This window comes from Scophthalmus maximus, chromosome 1, assembly GCF_022379125.1.
Source record: "Scophthalmus maximus strain ysfricsl-2021 chromosome 1, ASM2237912v1, whole genome shotgun sequence".
NCBI lineage: Eukaryota > Metazoa > Chordata > Actinopteri > Pleuronectiformes > Scophthalmidae > Scophthalmus > Scophthalmus maximus.
The window spans coordinates 24,021,686-24,046,236 of record NC_061515.1 but is presented as its reverse complement, the minus strand read 5'-3'; the positions used below and the strand labels follow the sequence as shown (position 1 = coordinate 24,046,236).

At 43.6% G+C, this 24,551-nt stretch overlaps 2 protein-coding genes across 4 annotated transcripts; one reads left to right on the top strand and one right to left on the bottom strand.

The window, feature by feature from the left end:
* Positions 1–378: 378 nt before the first annotated feature.
* Positions 379–9,946, bottom strand: LOC118314402 (chloride intracellular channel protein 4). Of its 2 annotated transcripts, none has more exons than XM_035640844.2 (6): positions 6,825–9,946; positions 3,178–3,287; positions 2,738–2,863; positions 2,445–2,551; positions 1,993–2,174; positions 379–1,890 (listed from the first exon to the last, which is right to left on the bottom strand). In XM_035640844.2, exons 1-6 carry the CDS (start codon positions 9,537–9,539, stop codon positions 1,729–1,731), a joined length of 3,402 nt encoding a protein of 1,133 aa, XP_035496737.2. In that variant the 5' UTR covers positions 9,540–9,946; the 3' UTR covers positions 379–1,728. The 2 variants fall into 2 exon arrangements, with proteins under 2 accessions (XP_035496737.2, XP_035496743.1); XM_035640850.2 differs by lacking the exon at positions 6,825–9,946 and adding an exon at positions 3,475–3,839.
* Positions 9,947–11,231: 1,285 nt separating this feature from the next.
* Positions 11,232–23,782, top strand: LOC118298900 (calcipressin-1). Of its 2 annotated transcripts, XM_035622093.2 has the most exons (5): positions 11,232–11,592; positions 11,718–11,870; positions 18,959–19,132; positions 20,009–20,168; positions 20,620–23,782. In XM_035622093.2, the coding sequence occupies exons 2-5, from the start codon at positions 11,748–11,750 to the stop codon at positions 20,802–20,804; spliced, it is 642 nt and encodes a 213-aa protein (XP_035477986.2). In that variant the 5' UTR covers positions 11,232–11,592; positions 11,718–11,747; the 3' UTR covers positions 20,805–23,782. The 2 variants fall into 2 exon arrangements, with proteins under 2 accessions (XP_035477986.2, XP_035477995.2); XM_035622102.2 differs by lacking the exons at positions 11,232–11,592; positions 11,718–11,870 and adding an exon at positions 16,776–17,431.
* Positions 23,783–24,551: the final 769 nt, after the last annotated feature.

Sequence of the window (24,551 nt, the reverse complement as noted above, 5' to 3'; positions counted from 1 at the left end):
TGTAAAATGTGTTAAAGGCCACTCGCTGTTGTGCGTACAATTATTTCGGATTCTTTGAGCAAAGAGTCGTGACGTACGGCTTCAGCGATATGAATTCGTTGGATTGCCCCCTTTCTGGTCTACATATCCTCCCCTCTGAGGGAGGGAAATATACTGTAAAAATGCCAGCGCATCCATCTCGAATAGCGGATGTCTGGAGTTCCAAGCTTGTGTCATTATCCCCGAAACACACGGTTGAAACACACACGGCATGTGTTCAGCCCTCAGCCAACCAGAGGGGGTAATTTCAGCGTATTATATTACATTACAACCAATTATTCTTGTTGAACAGAAACGTAACAGACACAGGGACAATAGAATCATTCAGGACAATCCACACAGTGATAAAATCAGTTTAATAAAGGTTATCCCCCGGAGAGGATATAAGGCCAGAGCGCAGCATAGTTGGTTTTAATGGCAGACTATTTTAGTCAAAGTGGTGATTTGCTGCAAATGCTAAACCGCTTATGTCCAAAAATTGAACAAGGGGTTTGAGATAACATGAATGAAATAAAAACATTTCTGTCCTCTGTTTAAGACTGGGAAATAAAATTGTTTAAGTTTCAGATTGGAATGCTTTCTCCTGCTGTCTGTATTCTGACATCCCCAAAATGCCTTTTTGTTAAATGTACTGGAGGCCAAATTAATTTATTAAAACACAGCAAGAAATGAGCCATTTCATTGTATCTAGTGTATTTAGAAGGCAGAAATAATGAGACTGTGTATACTGCCAACAAGCTGGGCACTACTGATTACATATAACATCTCAGAAGTCCTCAGAAGTGTGTACATCCTGCTTTACACAGCCAACATCACGCTTTCTTTACAAGACAGTAGGATTTCCTAGTTAGCTTCCTTTTATTGATTATGTTATTTGAGAATTCATTATAATAGAAACACTGCAGTACTGGTTTTAGTCATCACACGTGTGTTTCAAATGTACCACTACTTCTAAAAATGCAGTTATTATATTGACACGGTTGAACATTTGAATGAAATGAGACTGAGATAAGGCTGGAACATAATTACATAAAAGATCAGCAATGTTCATAGAAACCGGTGCTGAGATCAAATTAGCAGTTATTAGAACTCATATCCAACAGAACAGACAATGACTTATGAATGAAACATTCCATTGGTTATTGTGCCTCGACGTCTGACATGGGTGGATGGGGGTTTGCTAAAAGGTGTGACTTCTATTGCTAAAACAATAATGGTGCTTTCTTACTGTACTGTATGTGTGCTACCTATTCTGCTTTTCGCAGTGAACCTGGTCCTGCCATTGTCTGAAAAGTGAATAAAAAGTGAATCAGGAATTAATTCTGAAAGCGCATGTCTAATTGATACAGTATATTCCTTTTAGCAGAAGGATTAGCACAAAGATACAGTAAATCACTGTGCGACCCAACCTGTGAGAGCACACACACACACACACACACACACACACACACACACACACACTTAATTCTCCATCTCTCCATCCTCCTCCTCTTTCTTCCCCTTTGTGTAAATCACCCAAAACCCGTACAGTTGTATCTCTCTCTGTACTTTTCTATATTGTGACGGGCTTTATGTTTCTAATTTGACCTAATTGTTTCTAATTAGACCTGCTGTTTTTTTTCCCTCCTCCCTGTTTTATCTCATTTATCCGTCTTCCTTCTTTCCTTCCTTTTCCCCCCACTCTCGCTCTTATTTGATCCGCTTTGCAACATCCAGGTAGGCGAATTCGATCTCCCTCTCAGCGGGGCACGTGCTGGTGAACTCCTCCCTCTGATAGGCGCAGTTCAGATACCTCCACACCCCCGTCATCTCTGCGGGAATCTCAAAGCTGCGGTATTTCTTGGCTACGACCTAGAAAAAGGGAAAATGTGGACACGATGGTGTTCCAACAGACCGAATAATGTCAAAATCCACACAGATTATCTTGATGTAAGAGTGGAAATAGGAATGAACCTTGAGGATGTGTAGTTTGGGCAGGAGGTTGCAGTCGGACAGAGTGAGCTCAGCCCCGTCTAGGAAGCTCCTGGAGGACTCGGGCAGGTCGCCCGGGGCATATGCATCAATCTCCTCAGGCAGCGGGGTCCGCAGGAAGTCATCGAGACGCCGGAGAGACTTCAGCAAGGCTTTCTCTAAGGCTGCACAGGCATGGATTCACATAGGCACAGAGAGAAAGTGTCGTGGACATATCTTCCAACCCCCAACACTCCAAAGCGAACATTAAAGCCGCAATCAACTGATATGTTTGGCCAAGTCCATTGCAAATTTTATGTTAGCAGCCACTTGCCTATTTATAAATTAAAATTATAGTGATTAGAAATAGTGATATTTCTGACTATATTTGAAAAAAAAAACTCCTCATAAGTTAAATCCACTGAGGTCACCCGTCTCTATAACCCCCGTCTTACCGTCGTTGGTGTCTTTTCTCGGGTTTTTGATGTAAGCTGAGAACTTGGCAAACACATCAATGCCGGCTGTGTTGGCTTCTGGATGTTTGGGGGCCAGTCTGGGGTAGCTAGTGTTGAACAGACATTAAAGGAAGTCAACTGAATCATCCGGCATTTTATAATAAATAATATTATATTGGACAAGGGGATTGTTCTGAGTTGAGCTAAACTGCACCGAAGGCCTAACTTTGTATGAAGGAGCTGCTGGAGAACTGTGAAAATAGTTCATGCCCCTCGAATGTGTGTTTGTGTACCGTGGCGGGGTCAGTTTGTTCTCCAGGAACTCCTCTATCATGTTAACGTCAACCTTGACCTCTCCATTGAAGGTCACAAACGGAGGGTTGGTTCCCGGAGCGAGGTCCTGCAGGTCAGCTGGCTTCCTGTAACCATCGGAATGAACAAAATGCAGACACTCACAGAGTTTACATTGTGCTAAACATATGTTCTTATCCATCATGAGGTAATTAAACTAGCTTTACTTTTACCGAAGGTGTGATCACTCAATCATGATTGGACCAGAATGGTCATGTGACAGATTGGAAGATAATAAAATAGGAGCAATATTTGATATATAACGTTATATGTAATATACAACATTTTGAATTGTGAAATGAAATAGCATTAGTTTGACAAGTGTCTCTGTACCACATTCGATCCAGAGTATGAATATGTGTAAATGTGTGTAATGTATCACCGTTTGAGGTCGACAGTGGTGACGTTGAAGATGACTCCTTTAAGCCACAAGATCATAAAGAGTCTCTGGGAGAATGGACAGTTCCCAACGGTCTCCCCATCACTTCCCGCCTACACAAACACACACACACACACACGCATGCATATACATTAACAGACACACACACGTCAGTGCAGACATGCAAAAATGTGTGTGACAGTAGAAACTATTGACTGACAGGCAGCGACAGTCACTTGTCAAAAGCGTTGCTCCTGTGAATTGAATCAGGAGGACACAGACATTCACAACATCACTTACCTTCACAAACAACTCAATGGTGGGGAAGCCAAGTTTTTTAACTGCGGCATCATACCAGGACATGGTGAACGGTCCAGGTCAACCTTACATATGGTTTGAAAGGTTGTGTGAAAGGTCACACTCGCCTAAAAACACCCAAGAGACATTTCCTTACCGCCAAAAACAATTAAAAAAATATCGTCTATTATGCAAGTATTTTCAGCCGCTGTGTCATCCTCTCATAAAAGCCGTGGCAATTGCAAACCAGATCCACATCTGTCTGTGTCCGTCTGGTTCATTATCTTCCTGCAATTTGTCTTTTTCTACTTTCTCTGGTATGTCAGTGTCGTCCACACACAATCCCTCTTTGTCATGTCTTAGTGTGTGTGTGTGTGTGTGTGTGTGTGTGTGTGTGTGTGTGTGTATGTGTGTGTATGTGTTCTAATTTCATCACACTGTGTGAGGACAAAAATCTGGGAAATTGATGTATACAATTAACAGATTTTAGTGACAGTGGTTTGGTAAATGCATGTATGCACTTGTATATGTCCGTGTGTCTTGTATTTCTTCTTAGAACGAGGTCAGGTTTATGTGAAGTTGGGAGGCACAGAAAAGAGTTCTTTCATTTTTTTAGAGGAGTGGGTGGCAATGGAATCTCTGCTTCAGCACTCTCTCTCATTCTCTCTCTCTCTCTCTCTCTCTCTCTCTCTCTCTCTCTCTCTCTCTCTCTCCCTCTCTCCCTCTCAAAATGGACAGACAAAAAAACCCGTTGCCCATCCCAGCAGCATCGGTCTGACATTGTGTGGGATTCTAAATTCTTCTTTGCAGTCAGCCAGTTTCTTCTCATAGATCCTCTCCACGATGACTCGTTATAAAGTCCACAGGTAGTCGCCATGACTCCCTCTCTCAGATGACAAAATGCATGGTCCCACCACTGCAGTCCCTGAGTATTTCTCTTTCTCTTGACATCCACGAGATGCAAGTTTTGCCTCTGTCAGAGCTGTTACTTTCAGCTAAACCAGCCGTATTAGCGCAGCAGAATGGGTCAGCAACTGTGACATCAGATCGTGATTGGCCAGGTTGCTTCGCTGTCTTAACAAAGGAAATCAAGCATTATTGTCCTTTCAATCATACATTTTTAACACAAATGACGGCATGAAAAAAAAAAACGTTTTACTCGGGCCAAAGTGTGTCCTCAGACCTCCCACAGTCTCTAGCCTTCTGTCCCTATCTGCACCTTTGTAGTCATACATCCCAATGAGTTGTTCCCATAGAGGAAATGCCTCCTTATTGCTCACTTGAATTACATTACAATATTTACATTACATTACATTTGCATTACATCCATTTAGCTGACGCTGAAGCGACTTACAATGAGTGCATTCAACCATGAAGATGTTACCCCAAAAAGTCAGAGAATCATGAGAGTGTACATAAACATTTATCAAGTCCAATCGCCTCTCGGAGTTGAATCACCATCGCCACAGTAAGAATGCTTTTAATTTATTTTTGGGGCCTGGTGGGGGGTAAGGCTAAGTGCAGCTCAAAGGATCAACAGTAGACTGACTGAATGGAACAGATCTGATTTTGAGAATAGTCCAATGTGTGCTGTGTATATCAATAACCGAGTATACTTTGAGTAATCTATGTTAACTTGTCCTTCCTATTCTTCTTGAGCTTGCTACCGGCTGTTAAATGTGATGTAAATGCAGAATTCATATGGAGGTGAGTGTGTGTTGTTGTCAGCACCGCTGTGCCCGGACCTCTGAGGAGCAAACAGCAGGCTAAGCAGCTTGTAGAGTGAGAATGCAGAGATTAACCCTGCATGCTACTGGCAACAGCATTGCACTGTTGTACCATTCAGTCATTAGTGCCCTAAACATAGTGCCTTGGATGCATGCAAGACAAGTGAGAGTAGTCTGCAGTTTTGTAGTCGGTTCTCTGCATTTTATGATTAATATGTCAAGATTAAAAGTCATGTGGTGTATTTTCCCTAAACTTTTATTGAACTTTTCCACAATATTTCCAGCTACCTCAGTCTATGCTGCCCGTAAAGTCCCTGACAAAGGACGCCATTGTTCGAATGGTGAGCTCCCACAGAGAACAAGCACGCTGTGTGCATGTGTGAAGCAGCTCTCGGATATTAGTGCATTTTTTTTTTCTTCTTCTTGCCGTTAAACCTCTCTGCTGGCCCTCAGTGGGCTGCCTGCTTTTATCCTCACCTCAGTTAGGAATGTGCTGCTAAACCAGAGAGCGAAGAGGTTGGTGGAAAAACAAGTAAAACTGACTATTATAAACATCACAAAGGTCACAGTTCTAACGGGGACATTGTATCGGCTTGAATTCCATGAATATGATAGAGTAAAGTGTGTCCCTATTATTCTTCCCACTACCTTTAGAACTGCATGCACGCTGCAATGTAGGAGGCCATGCCTGATGGATTAGGATATCACTGTCTTAATTGGATAAGGTAAGCAGATCAAGATAGGGTTACTCCCTTACTTGCTCTCTCTATATCAAACATACACAAACAAACACACTCACACAATTGTGTTAGGTAGGTAGCCTGGTGGGCCATGGTTCTTTGTTTCCAACAGGTAACCCGGTGAACTTTCTATAGCCACAAATTGGCTTGACCAAAGAGCAGCCTAAATCTGAGTGATGACAGTCTTCAAACAAATGGTGCTCAAAAACTGTTCCAAGTGCACTGGTCTAGAGCTGTTCAAGTACTGCTATTATTATCATGGCTTTAAGGCAGCCGTGTACAGACCAGAGCCAGCGTACAGCTTGGGCCTCTAGTGCCAGAACAATCAAGTGCACTGACACTCATTTGCTGTTGGCCTGACTCAGCTGGTTACCCATCAAACTAACTGATGTCTTGCACTGATGAACTGTGTTCAGTAAAGCGCACGTCAAGCGAAGTGAGGTTTTTTTTGCTGTGCGACATAAAACAATACAAAGGGCTGCATTTGTTCCCTCAGGAGATGATGAAAACAGACCATCCAGGACGGGTCGCGGAGGCAGGGTGTTTGAGGCATCCCTCTTCCCCGCCATGCTTTCCAGCTCTTCCTGGGGGATCCCAAGGCATTCAGAGGCCATTATGCATGGTATACAGAAGAATTAGAAACAGCATTCATACAACAAAATACCAAAAATGTGGAATTGGATTGGCACCCCAGAATAAGTCAATGTTTAAAGCTCTATACGGTGATTTTGCAGCGCTCAAACCAATACGGCCATTACTGCCTATTATCTTGAGCAAGGAACCATGGAAGAACCGTCAAATTTCCCCATGAAGTGTTATTGACTCATGGTGGACATACAATATTTATACAGTATGTGCATACGTGTATGAGGAAAAGACTCATTACCTTGACATAGAGTGAGATCTCATAGTCCTGGTCTTCGGGTGTTTTGCTGTTCCTGCGCACAGCTATCAGTTTCACTTCCTCTTTCTTTTCCTCAGTCATCTCCTCCCGCTGGGGGATGTATGAATGGCCGTCCTCCAGCAACACCACTCGCTTTCTCTTCACATGTTCATTTTTCTTTCTAGGCAGGGATTCGTCTTTGATCACTGACTTCAGCTCCTTTATCCAGTCCTCCCTCCTTGGCAGACTTTTCTCTTCTGTTGATGCTTCCTTTTTCATCCATTCCTTCCTTCCCCTTTCAGTTTCCCAGACGTCTTTTTTCACTGGCTTCAAATCCTTCCTCCAGTCTTTCATTTCTGGTGCTCTCTCTTCCTCAGGCAGATCATTTTTAATCCAGTCATTATCTTTTCTCCGTCTTGCTGTCCCCCATCCTTCTTTCCTGACTAGTGGCTCAGAACACAAGATCCCATTCTCCATTCCTTGCTTGAATCCTTTAACTCTTGCATTTATGTCTGACTCCATTGCTCTGCTGTCATCTTCTGGCTTCTCATCTGTTTCTTCCTCTCCGTTTGGATCTCTTGGCCTCCCATCCTTATCTTCTTCTCCCTTTTCATCTTTTGGCATCTCATCTTTCTTTTTCTCTCCTTTTTCATCTTTTAGCTTCTCATCCTGCTCGTCCTCTCCTTCATCATATTTTTGCTTCTCATCCTTCTCGTCCTCTCCTTCATCATATTTTTGCCTCTCATCCTTCTCGTCCTCTCCTTCATCATTTTTTTGCTTGTCATCTATCTCTTCCTCGTCCGTTTCGTCTTTTTGCTTCTCATCTTTGCTTAGTTCCACCGTCTCAACTTCCAGCTCTTGACATTCTTCATCCTTTGTCTCCATTATGCCATCTTCGGAAGGGTCCATGACGGTGGCTGATTTTGGTTCGTCAAGGTCACTACTCTGATTCTCCTGTATCTCTTCAATTTCATCATCTAAAACTGTCACAGGTTCCTCTGCCATTTCTAACTCTCCCTCCATTGACTCTACCGCTAATCCTCCTCCCCTGTCATCTTTTACAAGGGTCTTCTCTCTTGGCTGTTCTCTCAAGTTGTCCCCCCAATCTGCCCCGGCTTCTATGAGGAGCTGCGAAGGCCATCCCTGAAAGTCCCCACCACCCTGTTTCGTTGAGGCATTCTCCTCTAATGTGACTTCACCTCCTGACTGATCCAATTCATCTTCACCCCCTACCTCCATCTCAGAGGCCTCCTTCACCTGATCCAAATCCACATCTTGCTGTGTGTCTAAAGGTACCTCCACTCCACACTCTAATACTGGAGGACCTACCATAGCCAGGTTGTCAAGCTTATCACTAGATTCTTTCTGCATTTCTTTATCACTGCTTTGTGCTTCCCCGCACATTAAGTCTGGAACAACAACATCACATGTGTTTTCCTCCTCTTCCATAGTTGTTCCTCCCCCATCCTGAGTATTAACCTCAACCTGTTGCGCTTGCTCTTCCTCTTGCTCTTTCTGATTGACCCCTTCGGACCTAGTGTCCTCAATCCATCCCTCTTTCTGTGACGGCTCTTCAGAAGACACGAGGGCCAACTCTTGTTGGTCTACTTTTAGATTTGCTTCACCCCCCACGTCTACAACATCATCAGACGTGAACATGGCATCCTTCATGAACTCCTTGGTTCCCTCATCCTCAGTGTTTGCCTCTGTGGAACCCTTCTGTTGCCACATGATGTTATTATTAGTTGGCTCATCTTCCTGTTTGCTGGATTCAGAGCTGTTCTCCTCATCTGTGTTTTTTATTTCATTTTGATTTTCACCTGGTAACTGGTTGGTCTGATTACCCATCACCTCAAATGTACCAATTATATTAAATTGCGTGCCACTATGACAAGCAGCTGAGGTTTGGCATATGTCATTTTGAATGTTGATTTGTTCATCGATGCATGTGGTAACATCTCTTGTTGGGTCCTCAATGGTTTGCATCACCTCACTATTAATGAAAAGAGTTACACCTTCTGTTTTGTTTGTGTCATCAGTGGATACTGACTCCTCTACAAGAATACTTGATTCTTGAAGCATCTCTGTATCATCTGTAGTGGACACTATCTGGTGTTCTTCTAACCCTCCGTCTCCCTCCTTAATATTTTCATCCCTTTCATGTGTTTCTGAACTTGCTATTAATGCCTCTTCATTATTTACCTCACTTTCTCTGTCTCCTTTTTCTTCATGGCTGTCCGATATCTGCTCTTGACAGAAAGTACTGAATGCTGAAAACAGACATGGATTTTCATTCGCTTCAATCGTTGGGCCTTTTGACTCTTCCTCTCCCTTGTCTTTACCATCTTTCTTTATTGACTGTTCATCCATCCTTTCATGCTCTTTATCTTCCATTTCTTCTTTTCCCTCCCCATTGTCCTCCAGCGTTTCATTTCCTCTATCCCCCTCTTTTATTACTCCATTTGGTAACATAATCCTCACTTCCTCCCTTTCAACTTGTGCTCCACTTTCTCCTTCTGCTTGTCTCTCTTCTACATCAGCCATCATCAAAACATCCTCCCCTACCTCCTCAGCTAGTTCCACCTCATCATCTTCTTCTTCTCCTTCCTCATCCTCTCTTCCTCTCTGGGTATCCAGGTCTGAACAAATGCCCAGTGGGCTGTGGACAATGGCAGTATTTGATAGGTCTTGGTTTGGGCAGGAGCCTGGTTCAGCCATGGCAAAAAAAGATGTGACACTTACTCAGGACAAATTCCCAGGGTTGGTATGCAGTTCCTGTGTTTCTGAGGACAACAATGTTTAAAAGAAAATGTTGAATAAACCCAGAATTCCAGAAGATATACACAAAGGATCAAACAAAGAAAATGTTTCAAAAGTCACAACTCTCAAATCCTGGAATAGCTCCTAAGATGCGATGTTCCAGGTGATTTTCGGAGGAGTCCAGTTTTTCAGAACGAATCCAAGAGGGTTTTGAGAATGTTAAAACTCTCTAAAAATCCTGGAGGGTCTATATGATTCCCAAGAAGTTCTCTTTCTCAAGAGATTTCAACTTTAGAGATCATAAGTATTATTCAAGCATACTGGTTAACGGTGTGTGAGGACACACTCTTTATTCCTCCCTTGTTACTATAGGGCTCTCAGAACTGTACTGCACCTTGAGTACGGTTACACCTACCTCTCGCTCTCTCTCTCCAGAGGATTAAATGGAGGCTGATCCTCACATGACCAGGAGCTTAAACCCCTCTGCCACCCAGGGACCAGCACCACTTAATGAAGTTCCACACACACACACACACAGACACACACGCGTATTTACCTTGACCATTAAGTGTAAATACCTATGCCAGACAGCACGTACTGTAAAAACAATGGCACTGTGTTGTTGATTTCTAATGGTGGCTACCAGAACAAAGGATGTATAAACATAAGCAATAACCACATTTTAACAATTTTCTCTCCAAAGACATACTACTTAGTGTGACATAAATGAGTTTCTTACATTTAATATAGTACAAAATGTATAATATATTTCTATGTTTAACACAGCTCAATTATTTCAGCCAATTGGGGCTTTCAGTTACCTTTTCAAAAATATTTAAAGGAGTATAACACTATTCTCTCCAGGGGATGTACTTGTTATTCATGCTCATCTTCCATAAACTAAGATTACTGTGCAAACTGTAGGACCTGGCTAAATAAGTACAGACTAGCCACAGGGATACAGAATCCTGACTGCAAATAGCAATGGAGTTCAAAGAAAGCGATGCCTTCAGCATCCTGATTGCTTTTGACACAAAGGATTGCTGGCTCTTACTTGTCTATAGCGCCTTCCTGAGGATAAAAGCTCAAAGTTCTCCTCACGGTTGAGAAGGATCACTTATAATCAGTTAAGCTTTGGTCACAACATTTGATTTGTAGTTCTTACTCAGCTGACTGCAATTTTTATGTTCCCCGACAACTATAGAGGAATAATGTGTACTCTGTGTCACACTGTGTCCATTGTCAAATTTAAATAATTTTATGAACGATCAACACACCTGAAGAAAAAGAAATTAAATATTGTATTCAGTAAAAATATCTATTCAGTTTTCTCTATAGTTTTTGCACATCGGACTGCGTCTAGCGTTAACCCAGCAACAATCCTCCTTCCCGAGATACAACCCTGCTCGTACCACAGCGGTGACGTCACTGAGGGAAATAGGACTCTTCTGGGCCTTTTCTGAGCTTTGGAAAAGTTTTACAAAGATTAAAACTCCATGACTTGAAAATATACAATACAATTGCTTTTTGGGCCGCATGGGTTTTTTTCACTGCAGTACCACGAGTGGCCACCAGGCAAAATTTGCTTCACGGCTGAGGGGATCTTTGGATGGGACACCACAAAACCGGAAATTAATATCAGCTGTTCTGAATTTACGTCATTTCCTTTATCCTCTGCGTCATGCTAACACGTTTATCCGAGATGTCTGTTTACCGTTAACTGAAGGATATTGTCGCTGTTTCAGTTTTAAGACAACACCCGAAGCCAAAGACCGCCTCCACAGATAATTGACGGAAGAAAACCCCGGAATATTGTGTGTGCTTGACTTGCTAAGCGGCATCTTCCTGGTTAGCATAACTTGCCAGCTAGCCGGCTTAGTGCAGCTTGTAAGCTAATACACGCTAAGAGCCGATTTGAGGCTTCTACCACTGTTCGCTGTTTGGATGGAAACGTCGTAGACGGTGCTGCCCATCGCCACGTTAACATGAACTAACTCCTACAGCTCTGTTGGTGCGTATAACGTGAAATGTAGTTAGCCGCGTTAGCCGCTAACACGTACAATTACATCGGTCGAGGACGCGAGCTGACTAAGTCTCGTTATCATTGTTTGCGTTTTTTCGCTCCCGTGTCTCCAGAATAGCGCTCGAGGAATACGGGGAATCGCGATGCAGCAGTCCAAGAAGGGCGGAGCAGAGGAGGCGACCGTAGATGTCAAGTTTACCGATTTGCCCAACGCCCTGATAGCCTGCAAAGTGCCGGAAGACTTGTTCGGTGAAGGCAGTGTCAAGGTGAGTGCCGTGTGCCAGCTCTTGGCTGCAAGGTGAACCATTTACGAACGTTGTAATGTAATTGCCAGGTACATTTCGGTGTGCCGAGTGTATGAGTTGGTGCTCTCGCAGGCCTGGTTCTAGACTGGGGGTGGTTAAGAGATGTCGATTAGACACCAACTGCTGCTGTGCTGTGTCCCAACCCCCCAATTGGCATTGCTGTAGTTCCATCCCGCCAACGTCTATAACATGGACTCATCAACTCTTCAACGTAGGAGACGTTGAAAATACAGCAACAACTAACAACTAATACGCATTTGAGTATAAGGGTGAGGTCTACAATACTCTTCCTTGACCTCAGTGGAATACTCATGAGGTCCAGGAAAGGTGTAAAGGAGGACTGATAGGACTTGGGAAAAGACGACAGCGCAGAGAGTCCGACTCGCCTTTTTTACTACACTACGCCATCACGGGACGGCGGATGTTATTGGCGTGCGTCTGTCGAGGTGAAACAACAGATTTCCGAAGATGAACTACAAAAATCGCAGCGGCTCCATCATGTTTCAGTGTTTTACCACCGTGTGACACCGATGTTATGATTCGTATGTAACAGTAACTGACACGATGACTTGCGTCCCTTCTGGGTCATATTCATATTCTTCTACTTCTTCTACTTCTACTGATCGAATCGCTTACGTCCGTGCATGCCGCGTCACATTAACTATCGCTGCTGCAATGAATTGTGGGGCGTCTATATCCCCTTTCTCTCACATAGGAAGTTCCAGTGTACCCTATGCTAAAGGAGATAGGAAAGGAAGCATTGAAGCTCCTTTCCTATGCATTTAGAGAATCCTAACACCTCTTAGCATGGCTGCTGGTCAAATACTTCCAGGTCACGTCAAGATTTAAAACTTCCTAAGTAAATTTGACAATTCGACCTCACCCTCAATCTGGCTACGCCTGGATCGTTGAGAACAACAGTCAGAAAGTGGAAAGGCAACTCTATCCTGTCTTGGTTTTTGGTCTCTTGGGTTTTCTCTGTATGAAATCTTGCTTTCCATGGTGTCGCCAAAGAAAAGCCACCACAATATTCAGGGCTAAACCCTGAAGGGATCACGTGGGAACTGACAAACCTGACAGCCCGTACACACATGTTCAAAAACACAATTGCTGATACACACACCGGCGATTTGCCAGGTATATATTCATGTGCAGGGCAGTGATATGAGCCAGTGTTTCGTGACGTGCTCCGGGAGTTTGCTGACGTTGATGGAAAAGGAAAAACAACAGAGGAGAACTTTTCTTCCGTCATTTCTTCCATGATCCTGCTGCTTTTCCAGAATCAGCTGATGGATCATATGGCAGAATATTCCACTGAAGGGTGTGTGACTGTTTCTTGAATTCGTGAACACACACAGTCGTTTGGCTTCTGTTCAGGAATGAGTGTAATTCAATGTTCAGTCTCATCAAGTGATGGAGGCCTGACACCACTGACAAGTTGTTCCATATGGTTTTAACAAAATTCCATATCTGAGCAGGAAAAGAGGGCGTGATGACACATCAGTGCCTTTTCCACCTCTGTCTGCCTGCCATTGAACATATTGTTAAAACTAACTGTGTGTTCCATTTGGCCTGAAGTTTCTTTGCCCGATGCAGGTGACCTTGTAAAGTTAGTTTTCACCTTTGTCCTCAGGGTGGTTGGTTGGAAACATGCTTCTCATCCATCTTTGTTTAACCTGCTTATCCTGTTGTGTAAGACTAATAATATGTAATCGCCATGCTGGAAACTGTGATCACACACGCTTTGTCTGGATTGTAATCCAAATAATCGGTATGAGATTGGAATTTGATTACATCTTAGAGTCTGGATGACTGCATTCACAGCTGCAACTCAGTGTGTCCTGCTGGAAAAGTCCATGAAACTTGCCCAATTTTCCAGACCTACATCAAGAGTTTTCTCTGACCAAAATCTGTTCTTCCATGCTGTTTTATTAATGCTGTCCGCTCTCTGCTGCAGTTTGGCTAAAACCCAGTTTGACTTGCACGCCACATTGGAAAATACACTCAGCTTCCTGTAAACTGGCCTATCTGGGAAATTTCCCCGGAAAATTATTTTCTCAAGACTTCATCGGACATTTGCTACTTTCATTAAGAGCATTTAGAACCAAACAATACAGACATAACATGGATGGCATCGGAGGGGAAATGCAGACCTCCATGCATGCTGTATGCACCCTAATTAGGCAATGCTATATAATGTCTATAGTCCCAAAGGATGCAGAGATACCTGGGAAAATGCATTTTTTAAACTATACATGACATCATTTGCTTACCTTTTCATAACCTCACATCAAATTACATCATATGATGGCATATCGTTTTCTGATCAATATAAGCTTTATATTGTCTCTGTAGCCATGTTGTTTATGGAGATGTCTGACCTTTGACTTAATCATTCTGGAGACATCCTCCCAAGTAATATTTCAACCAAGTGTTTGAAAACACACTATTATTAATACCTCTGCAAAGGAGGTTATGTGAATTGGTTCTGTTTGTCCCTTTCAAGTGGCCCCACTTCACCCATTCGTTTGTGAAATACTGATTTGAAGCTTTGAGTTTAGCTTTTTGGACAGCGCCATCTAGAATTTTTTTTTACAGCCAGAGGTAACTATATTTGGAGGAGAGGGGAGTGGGGCATCTCCATCTACACCCCAATGCATACAGTGTTTTATCATCTATTTTACTCTAAATGGACCATAATTTACTAAACTTAACATCATGCTGTATCGAAAAAGACTTGAAACTAGTGATTGAGACCATAAGCCATAAGCTGATAACTTGTATTATGTTGTGTTTACGTTGTCATCAGATATTTTACAGTTATTAGTATAGCCAATAAAACTATTACCGGTATCAATTTTGGTTTTTGCCTCTCAAAAGCCAGTATGGGCTAAGCTGTAGCTCCCACCCCCAACAGTGTGCTCTAGTATCAGCATTCACCTCAGCTTTGGAAAGAAGAGCATGCCGCAATAACAATGTAGCAGCTGGCTAGTAACACAATACTGTCCAGTATGTGGTGAGGCAGTCAGGATTTGTTCTTGTCTGCGCACTGTGCATGTGCACACCTGTCTTTGTGTCAGTGTTCCTTTGTGTGGGTGTGTTGCCTGTCTGTCAAGTGAGGGAATGGAAAAAATGGGAAGATGAAAAAAAACAAAACAGCGTGATGGAAAAAATGCAGGGCTGAGCGCGCACACTCAACACATGCGCGCTTAAACGGCCGCGCCGCGATGAGGTCGAGGTCTGGAGATGATTAGCACCCTACACACTCACTTACTCACATGGTAATGTTTAACATCAACAAACAACGCTTACATGAGAGCATCGGTTTCACTGTCAGGAGGCTCATCAACATTACACCACTTCTTTTTCCACACACATTTTCCATTCAGCGCAAAAACACACACACACAGGACAGTGCTTTTAGCCGTTTCCCCGTGCATTAACACCTGCACTCAGTGGGCCTCGGTAATCATACAGAATTTCGACATGTGGGTCTAATAGTATAAGATGGATTCGTTCCAACCGAACCACCTGCTAGGTGTCACTGCCTGTACACGGCTGGGATTTACTGTAGCTTCTAAATAGCCACAGAGGCCGCTGGGTCATTGCAGTGTGTGTGAGCGGCCACCTCACAATCAGAAGGTCCCCCCACTGAACGTTTTATTGGTGCGTGTGAATGACTAAAAAATGAAGCATTTCCTTACTTGGTTAGTCAGGGGTAAAGGGAAAGGGTTAGCACTTTTTTGTACTTCTCCACACGTTGGGTTATAATAAGGTCAACACAATACGAGAAATGAGATATGAAGGGGGGGAATTAATATTCATAGTATAACTTATTCACCTGCAGCAGTGGGATCTGTTAGTGTTATTAATGTTTTAAGGACATTAAATATATTAAAAGATCTGTATGAGTGCTTATGACCATGAAAGATTTGTGGCATGTGCCACCACATGATATCTCACAATGGGCCAACGATTCACAGACCATTTTGCTGAACCAAGATTAATATTTTTGGTCACTTGCCTTTTTTTCTGTTTGCCGTTAATTGCGTTAGTAATGTTTCAGTAAGTGTGAGCATAAAAGCTTTTATCACCTCAAGATGTTTAATGTGCGACTTTGTAGATGGTTTTATACGCGACAAAGCTCAAGTTCCCTCGCACGCTGGCGCAAATGTTCCTGAATTGGCTGCACAGCCCTGTTTTTCCAACTGCGCACACGCACTCTCACACACACGCACTTACACACACTTCCCCTCCACTTCAAGCTCTCTGCTATTAATACCCCATAAAAGCATGTTATCAAACTGCATACTTTCCATGAGCTCCAGTGCTTGCCTCTTGCTTGTTCTCCCTTCATCCTTCCATCCTACATTCTTCCTACCACCCCCCTCCCCCTCCCTTTGTCTGTTTCTGTCTCGCACTCTCTGCTTCACCCATATTTACCAAGATTGACGTGTTTCCACGTCTCGCTGCATGCACTCAGCAAGTCAGGTGACTGGTCTTTGGTGCGCGTGTGAAATCAAGAGGTGAAAGGTCCATTGTCACATTTTCCATGCGACAATGGACTGTTTTGTCCGAGTTTAAATGCAAGAAGATCAGTGGTTTCTGTTTGCTCAGTGGTGATGTAATTATTTTCCAGTCTCGCTCTATACACACACACACACACACACACACACACACACACACACACACACACACACACACACACACATACTGGCCTCCTTTATGTCTGATTAGTCAGCATTAGCTATTATCTGTCAGTGGGATAGGACGGGGGGGTGAGCTGCCCCTCCCCTTTCCACAAGCGATTGGCTCACGAACGAAAGAACGAATGAATGACACAGGAAGACGAGGGGATGGGATGGTGGGTAATGCGTCATCGACTGGCAGGGGCTCATTTAAGCGGCCGTGGAGCAGGAAGAGAGAGAGAGAGGCAGAAAGAGTGAGCTCAGAGGAGGCTGGGTGACATTTTCAGCTCTCCACACCCAAATCTCAGTTTGCAGGCTGCTGCAGAGCTCGCTCGCCGAGGCTGAGCGCGACACAGGAAGGGGCTGAATATTAACCGGCTGATGGATTTTTGTTCCAGCAAGTGACTAGATAACCTTGGAATGTGGGTGAGAAAAAAAGCTTTGTGTTGACTGAGGTTTCTTACACGTCACAGTGAGGCAAACTGCCACATTTACGGATACAAAAGAAGATCCATGTGTAGGCAGTCGGAGGTGGATAAAAGCTGACCTGTTTCCTATCGGGGAGCATCTGTTACTTCCTGCTCGTCTGTCACCCTGGGGAAGGCAACGCTTCTCCGTCCCCCCCCTTCCTCTTCATCCTCATCACCCCCGTCGTCCTCGCCGCCTTTGAAGTCCGTTTCGGCGCCCCGCTGTGCTCTGACCTCGGGCGTCAGGTGGAAAAGGCTTCGGCTCCCGGGATCGCCCATCATGCACATCAAGACCACCAAGTGTAACCGCTTCTGCCTGGTCGCCTCCGTGACTAACCAGGAAGTGTTCAGTCGTCCTGAGGCGCAGGTAAGAGAGTGGTCTGCGCCGAAATTATGCTTTTTCCAACAGCTCGGCCCATGTACAGTAGGTTTATCTCTGCAGACGACTGCCGAGCGATACCATATCACAAATTCTCTAGAAAAAAACAGTTTGTCTGTCATGAACTCTGGTCTCGTCAGTGTGAACAAGGCCAGCCTCTAACTAGTTCCATCATCAAAGAATGTCAATATGTCTTTCTTTCTCACTTTAAAAAAACTGCTCTGGATTATATAATGACACTGTCTTGAGTGATCATTTGTTTGTTTTTTTCTGTTCTCATGCTTATGTCCCACCGACTTCGAGTAGTAGCGAGTAGATATTAGTGGAGGAGTTTTGGCATATTTGATTGACAAATTACTCTTTGGATTATTAAATGATGTTGATTAAACTTGTGTTTGAGCTGTTTTTGAACTAAATGACTCTTATGCATACTGTAAGGGGCCTTCATTCTCTTTACCTAGTCTCACTTGTGTCATGTTGAATTACTCTGTGCCTCCTAAAGGATTATGGTGAGGAGAGACTGTTGATGTAGAGGACATTTCACAGAAGGCAGAGAACCACATGATGTTGGGTATAGGGGTCTTGTGTGATATCGACGACCTCCTACGTCTGGGCTGAGTATTGCTTCCTCCTTGGACTTGTCAACTCGCTGCACAACTCCATGGTCAGTGGTTGCGCTCGTGTTGCAGTGCAGTGCGTACGGCGTGCTGTCTGATCGCTGCTATCATCAATATAGTGATTAGAACCTTGCTGATATCCTGACATCTTCCTCTGACACTAAATAAATGTTTCCCAGAATGTCCATAACGGCATTGGGTTTTTGGACTGGTGTGATGTTACACGTCAGGTTGTGTAGTGACAGCGCTTTGTGCCACAGTGGCTAAAGTGGCGAGAAAACGGCAGTAATGTGCCGAGTGCCGTGCAGACGTGACGACTTTGTGGGGAAACCCTGTAGACAGTCGTTCTGAAGGCTGGACTCTACTGCTGCTCATCGCTCTGTCCTGTTGTTGTGTGAACGCTGAACTGATGGGCCTCAGATTAAGAAGACTGGGCGGTAAGAGTGCAGCTATTAGCAGAAGAGTAAAACGGACAGCTTTTGATTGATAATTGACAGATAGACTATCGTGTGTGTGCCTCCTCTAGGGAATGGTAGCCAAGGTCACCTATCTAGTAAATTTTTCCCTCTTGATCAGCTTCTCTAGCTATAATTGGTCATTTAAAATTGAGGCCACCACTCTCCCTATATGATACACACATTCAGAAATACGCAGGCTGCAGTCTTGGCTTCAGCAAAGAGAAGCGTCAGATATAGCATCTTGTGAAAGGGGCTATTTTTATCATTTTCAAGTCTCAGAGTCTCAGTCGTGGCTTCCTGTGGCTCACTGTGATCAGCATTTTTAGATGAGAAGAGAAAGAAGAGGAGATGGTGCAGGAGCTGGTCTCATTTTCCATGACTTCAATCATCATTTCTCTCGCCCTTTTCTCACCCTGTCCCTCCACCTTTTCTCTCTCCAGGTCAGTTTTGAGGCCCTGTTCCGTTCGTTCGAGCCAGATGTGCAGTTCCAGTACTTCAGGTCTTTCCGGCGGGTCAGGATCAGCTTCAGTGACGCTCTGGCCGCAGCTGAGGCGAGACTGCGACTGCATAAGACTGACTTCAATGGCAAAGAGATGAGACTCTACTTCGCCCAGGTAATGTCTTTGAATATCACATTTTTCTTCCATCTGCATTGATCTAAAAAAAAAAAAAGAAGAGAGATAGCTGAGTCTAGTCTGAGGCCTTTTTCCATTTCCCACCTTCACCATCCAACCTTTTTAGTCACCTCTGGCGGCCATTTTGTATGAACCCCCAAAGAGTTCAATATTAGGGTTTTCGTCTCAGCCCTGGCTCTGTAAATCGAAACCAAAAAAAGGGCGCAGACCGCACCACAACACTTTGTGCAGTTTGTAAACATCCTTTACATCCATTAACAGACGTGCTAGCTAACAACACTACGACTCGGCTTCGTGGTTAGCACGTCGGCCTCCCATAACCCAGAGGCGGGGGATTCGCAGCCCGGCCAATGCAGTAAAATCATCAACAACAACAAAGAGAGAAGCGTGCTTTCTCCGAAATCACAAATCTTTAACCTTTAATGAATATTTGAGTATGAAATGATCATACTAATGAAGATATACAGTGAAGGAACTAATTATTCTGTCAAGTATATGTGGTGTGAACACATTAAAATGCGTCCTGAATGCGTCTTGAGATCGGATCACTCACATTGGGAGGTGGTCTGGAATGCAAACGTGTCCTGGACCTCATCGAAGGACCTCCTACTCAGCTGACATCCTCTGACCCTCTACAGTTTCATAATGATTAAACTACTTATACTACTGCTAATTATTCATTGGTTGGATTCGTATATATAAGACAACATATTCATTCATCTGATTATTCTATAAGGTCTTTCTATTTATTTGACATTGAACACCGCGGGGCTCCATATTTGTCAGCCACCTTCATTCAAAGTTGTGCAAGTGTGTTTTCAGTCAAACATATTTTTCTGTCCGTTTGTCCCGCAGTCGGTCCATATAGGGAGTCCTCGGCTGGAGCCTCCCAAGCCAGATAAGCAGTTCCTGATCTCCCCCCCTGCCTCCCCTCCAGTCGGCTGGGAACAGTCTAAAGACGCGACTCCGGTCATCAATTACGACCTTCTGTGTGCCATCTCAAAACTAGGACCAGGTACTGTGCATCAGACAAATGGCCAAGTTCCTTTTGATTACATTGATAACATCCTAAAAAATTAAATATAGAGACTTGGTACAACTGATACCACTTATCTAATACAACTAGACTTTAACTTTATTTTAGGCATTGCAATAGTCGGATTCTGGAGCTTTATATAAAGAAACTAAAATACCGTCATCTATTCATGCAAGTGACTGTGATATTCAACCCATTAATCAAATAAATTTACATTGCCCAATGGGTGAAGTTAAACTCTCAAAATCAACTGGCTTCATTGACTTGAGCTTCATTCAGCTGTCACATGCAGCTGAACAATGTTTGGGGACTCAACAAGAAATAATGATATTCTAGTTAACTTCTATTATTCTTAACTCTTACAACTGTGATGCATTCGCCGTCCCACATCTCTCGCATTGAGCCTTTGCTTTCTCCCTGTGATTCGCAGGGGAAAAATATGAGCTGCACACCGCTACGCCCACCACCCCCAGTGTGGTCGTCCACGTCTGCGAGGACGAGCACGGCGACAGTTCGGCCCCCGACGACAGTGACCATGATGACAAGCCCCGCCCCCCGCGGCCAAAGATCATCCAGACGCGACGTCCCAACTACAGCCCCGAGGTGGAGCAGTGAGATGGCGATGGAGGGAGGGGTGGGGGGGGGGGGGGGGGCGGAGACGGTGTGACGATAATAACATTCCATGCTGAAGTGACTGGTCAAGTGCTGACCAAGCTCTCTTTGAGGGGTTTGGCACCCGAGTGTGCTGCGATGTCCCGTAGACGAGCATTTCATGAGACGGAGGGAAAACATAATGTTGAATGCTGCATTCATGTCCCGTGGGACAAAGACGCAGATTTCTTTTCAGTTTAGCCATCAGATCTGTACCGTGAGTGAATCTGGAGGTGTGGAGATGAAACTGTGGGAACCGATGTAAACCATTTTCTTTCTTGATTGTAGTATTTAAGATGCTACGGCACATGGGGACTTTGCTGGAGTTTCGGTTTGTGGTGATGTTTAAGAAAAGAAAAAAAAAATCTGAAATGTATCATAATGCAAGTTTGTGTTTCTGTGACACGGGGCCGGTACGGTGCAAATAAAGTCAGTGCAAGACCGTGAAAGTTAATTGGATGTTCTTCCCACATGACATGAATGCAGCATCGTCCTGAGAATATCACGTTTGCTTTTCCCTCATCTAGAGTTTGGGAATTGTGACGGGACAGTCTGATGAAGAAAAAATGATTTTTGCTGGAGTGTTTGCATATCTCTGGGGTTGAAGAACTACACTTTACCCAGTGCCAGCTTTTTCTGGTCCTCTTCGATTGCGTGGTCATTTGCTTAAGAGGTCACGATGGCACGGCGGTTCCCCGTTACTCTTCACCGTTGTCACATGTCTCAGCTCCTCCTCCTCATTTTTTTGCCGATGGACGACGAGCCCGGTGGAAGCTCGCCTTACTCACACACACTCGAGACGGGCCTCGGCGTGTAACGGCTCACACTCAGACATGGCTCCAAGTTGTTGTGTTCCTGTGACGACTCCTAACAGTGTTATTTGTGAGTTATTTCGGTTGTCTGTGGTTTGGTTGTAGTTTCTAGCAGAGGAGTGTTGCTATTTTTCTGACATTTACAAGCGTTAAAAACCAACGGCTTTGCAAGGCGTTTTTTTATTTTGGAATGTACTTCTCTCGCCAAGCTTTGTCATCTGAGGGCAACCATAGTATCTTGTCGGTTTAAAGAAAAAAAATAAATAAAATACACTTTTTTTTTTTTAAGTTCGTACTTGGGCTACATAGTATTCTAAAAAATAGGTATGCGAAGCACTGTCATTCAATCCTGGACACCGGGGCTCAGCACTGCCCTCTTCTGGTGGGTCCCCATATGATAAGAGTGCTTGTATGTTTTTATGATTAGTGTGTGGCCTGTAGTTTTATGTCTTATTGTATTCACACAAGCCGTCTGCATGTATAACAATTGTCAGCATATAATGCTCCAGAAAGCATGTACTGTGTGTGTGTGTGTGTGTGTGTGTGGTGCTGTTATTTCTCTTCAGACGGGCGTGTTAACCGTAAAGCAGTGGCGTTTACAGCCTGGTGCACTGTTGTTCAAACTGCGTTCTCAGTGTTACATTACAGTCTCATCAGAGGTGTGCCCAGCACATCACAGACCCTGGAAACACGGACGTTACTCCACAGACCATATCTCACTATTCTGTTACAAAAACCACTCTTTCGTTGAGAATTTAGAAAAAAACACGAGGAAAGTAAAACTTTGCAACAGATGTGTCTCTTATTAAGTGATTGCCGTCAGCTTTCGTATTCCTATCTGTTGCGTTAAACTTAACGTCACCACTGTCCTACACTGTCCACCTCAGACGCTGTAAAAACGTTGAGCACGGCTTCCTGACGTTCAGTTTTTTTTTTTACATCCTCTCTGACAAAATCAGTTTGTTTTGGCTTCTGTGATTGTAAAGCTTCTCCGCGTGGGTCTGAACGGACGGACGACGCCAAGACTAGTTCACTGTGCTAGTTTGCTCGTGGTGAGTTAACTCAGTGCAAATATGTAAGTTAATACTGTGCGCGCCACTAACGCATTATATTCTGGAATGAAATATTTGGGGCTGCATTATGGCATCATCTCGGGGCTCTGTATTGTAGAGAGGACCTGAGATAAAAATGTATTTTTATTACATTTTATATTACGTCGTGTAGTAAATGTTCCAACCAGCCGAGAGTCACTGCTGTTTGTTGTGCTCCATCAGCATTCAGCTTTACCTTTTAATGTTTTCAGTTTATGTTGTGCCTGCAATGGTGCATTCCAAAGCATACTTGTCACGTGCATGTGTCGCGGGCGATAGAAAGTCATCACAAATGTGTTTTGAAGATTCTCTGATATTTTACTGCTCGCGAAACAAGTGCTGAGTGTCGGCATATTTCAAAAACTACAAAACGCCCTCAAACAGTTTCACCACCAGAACGTGACTGAAAACTGGGAGGGGCCTTACCTCTGCCATGGCCCCAACAGTCCCCTTGAGTAAAAAAAACATACGGTAGCAACTGGAGCGTCGTCATCGGGCTAGACAAGAAAAGCCTGAGGTGCCATGTTAATGACTGGAGCTAGTCTGTTTATCATGATCTTTGAATGAGAATTGACTTTGTATGCGTAGCAACATTGCTCTCTTGCTCTCCCGTGGTGTGCGTTTGTCTTTGGCTTGAACATGCTTCATTTTTGTCATTTTAGCTTACAATGGATCACGTGATGTACGAAGTCGCGACAGTGAATTTAAATGCCACTTTAAGTGGGTTTAGACGGCTGTTCTGGTCGACACAACACCTTTTCTTTTTTTTTGTGATGGTTCGAAAAATGTTTTGTGTCAAGTGTTTCTTTCAGACAATATTCATTCAGGGTAATAGAATGTTAGCTTGTGGAAGCGGCACTGTGAAATATGACGCACTGTCAACAGCTCGTCTGTCCCACATTACACAACCGGAGTTGGCATGAGGCTCTTGTCAGTATAGCTACTTTTGTACTACTGCTATTTTCCGTTGATTTGTATTCAAAGAAATGACCATTATTAACATTATTGAGTTACCATTAAATAAGGATTTTGCCATTGACGTGTCTCTGCAGTTTGTTCTGTCTGTGTGTGTGTGTGTGTGTGTGTGTGTGTGTGTGTGTGTGTGTGTGTGTGTGTGTGTGTGTGTGTGTGTGTGTGTGTGTGTGTGTGTGCGTGTGTGTGTGTGTGTGTGTGTGTGTGTGTGTGTGTGTGTGTGTGTGTGTGTGTGTGTGTGTGTGTGTGTGTGTGTGTGTGTGTGTGTGTGTGTGTGTGTGTGTGTGTGTGTGTGTGTGTCGGTATCAAATCAGATCTGCTGTGAAATGAATTTTCTGAATCACTGGCTCATTTCATAGTTTAAAAACTGACTCGATTGAGCAAAATGTCGGGTGCCCGGATGTTTTTTTTTTCCTTTTTTTTTCTTTTTAATTCTTGGACAAAATTCAAGGACAAACGATTAGGGCACATTTCCAATTGTACAAAACATTGATTACCTATTGAATACATAAAAAAGGAAAGAAAAAGTTTTTTACTTTAAACATATGCCAGGCTGTCAAGACTTTGAATGAAAGTGAGAATGAGAGAATAAACTTGACTTTTGTTCTATATTTCATCCGCAGTACAGAGAATGTGACAACTGAACTGAGTCCTCATGAGTACTAGCAAAGAGTATCACCCCAAAAGGTCACTCTTCTCTGGACTGATGAGGATAAGAGAATCAATGAGTGTGTGTATATACATACCTGTGTTAACAAAACTAGCAAACTTATTTCCAGTGTCTGTATTTACATATACAGATCGATGAAGTACAACCAAACATTTGCTTATTGTGA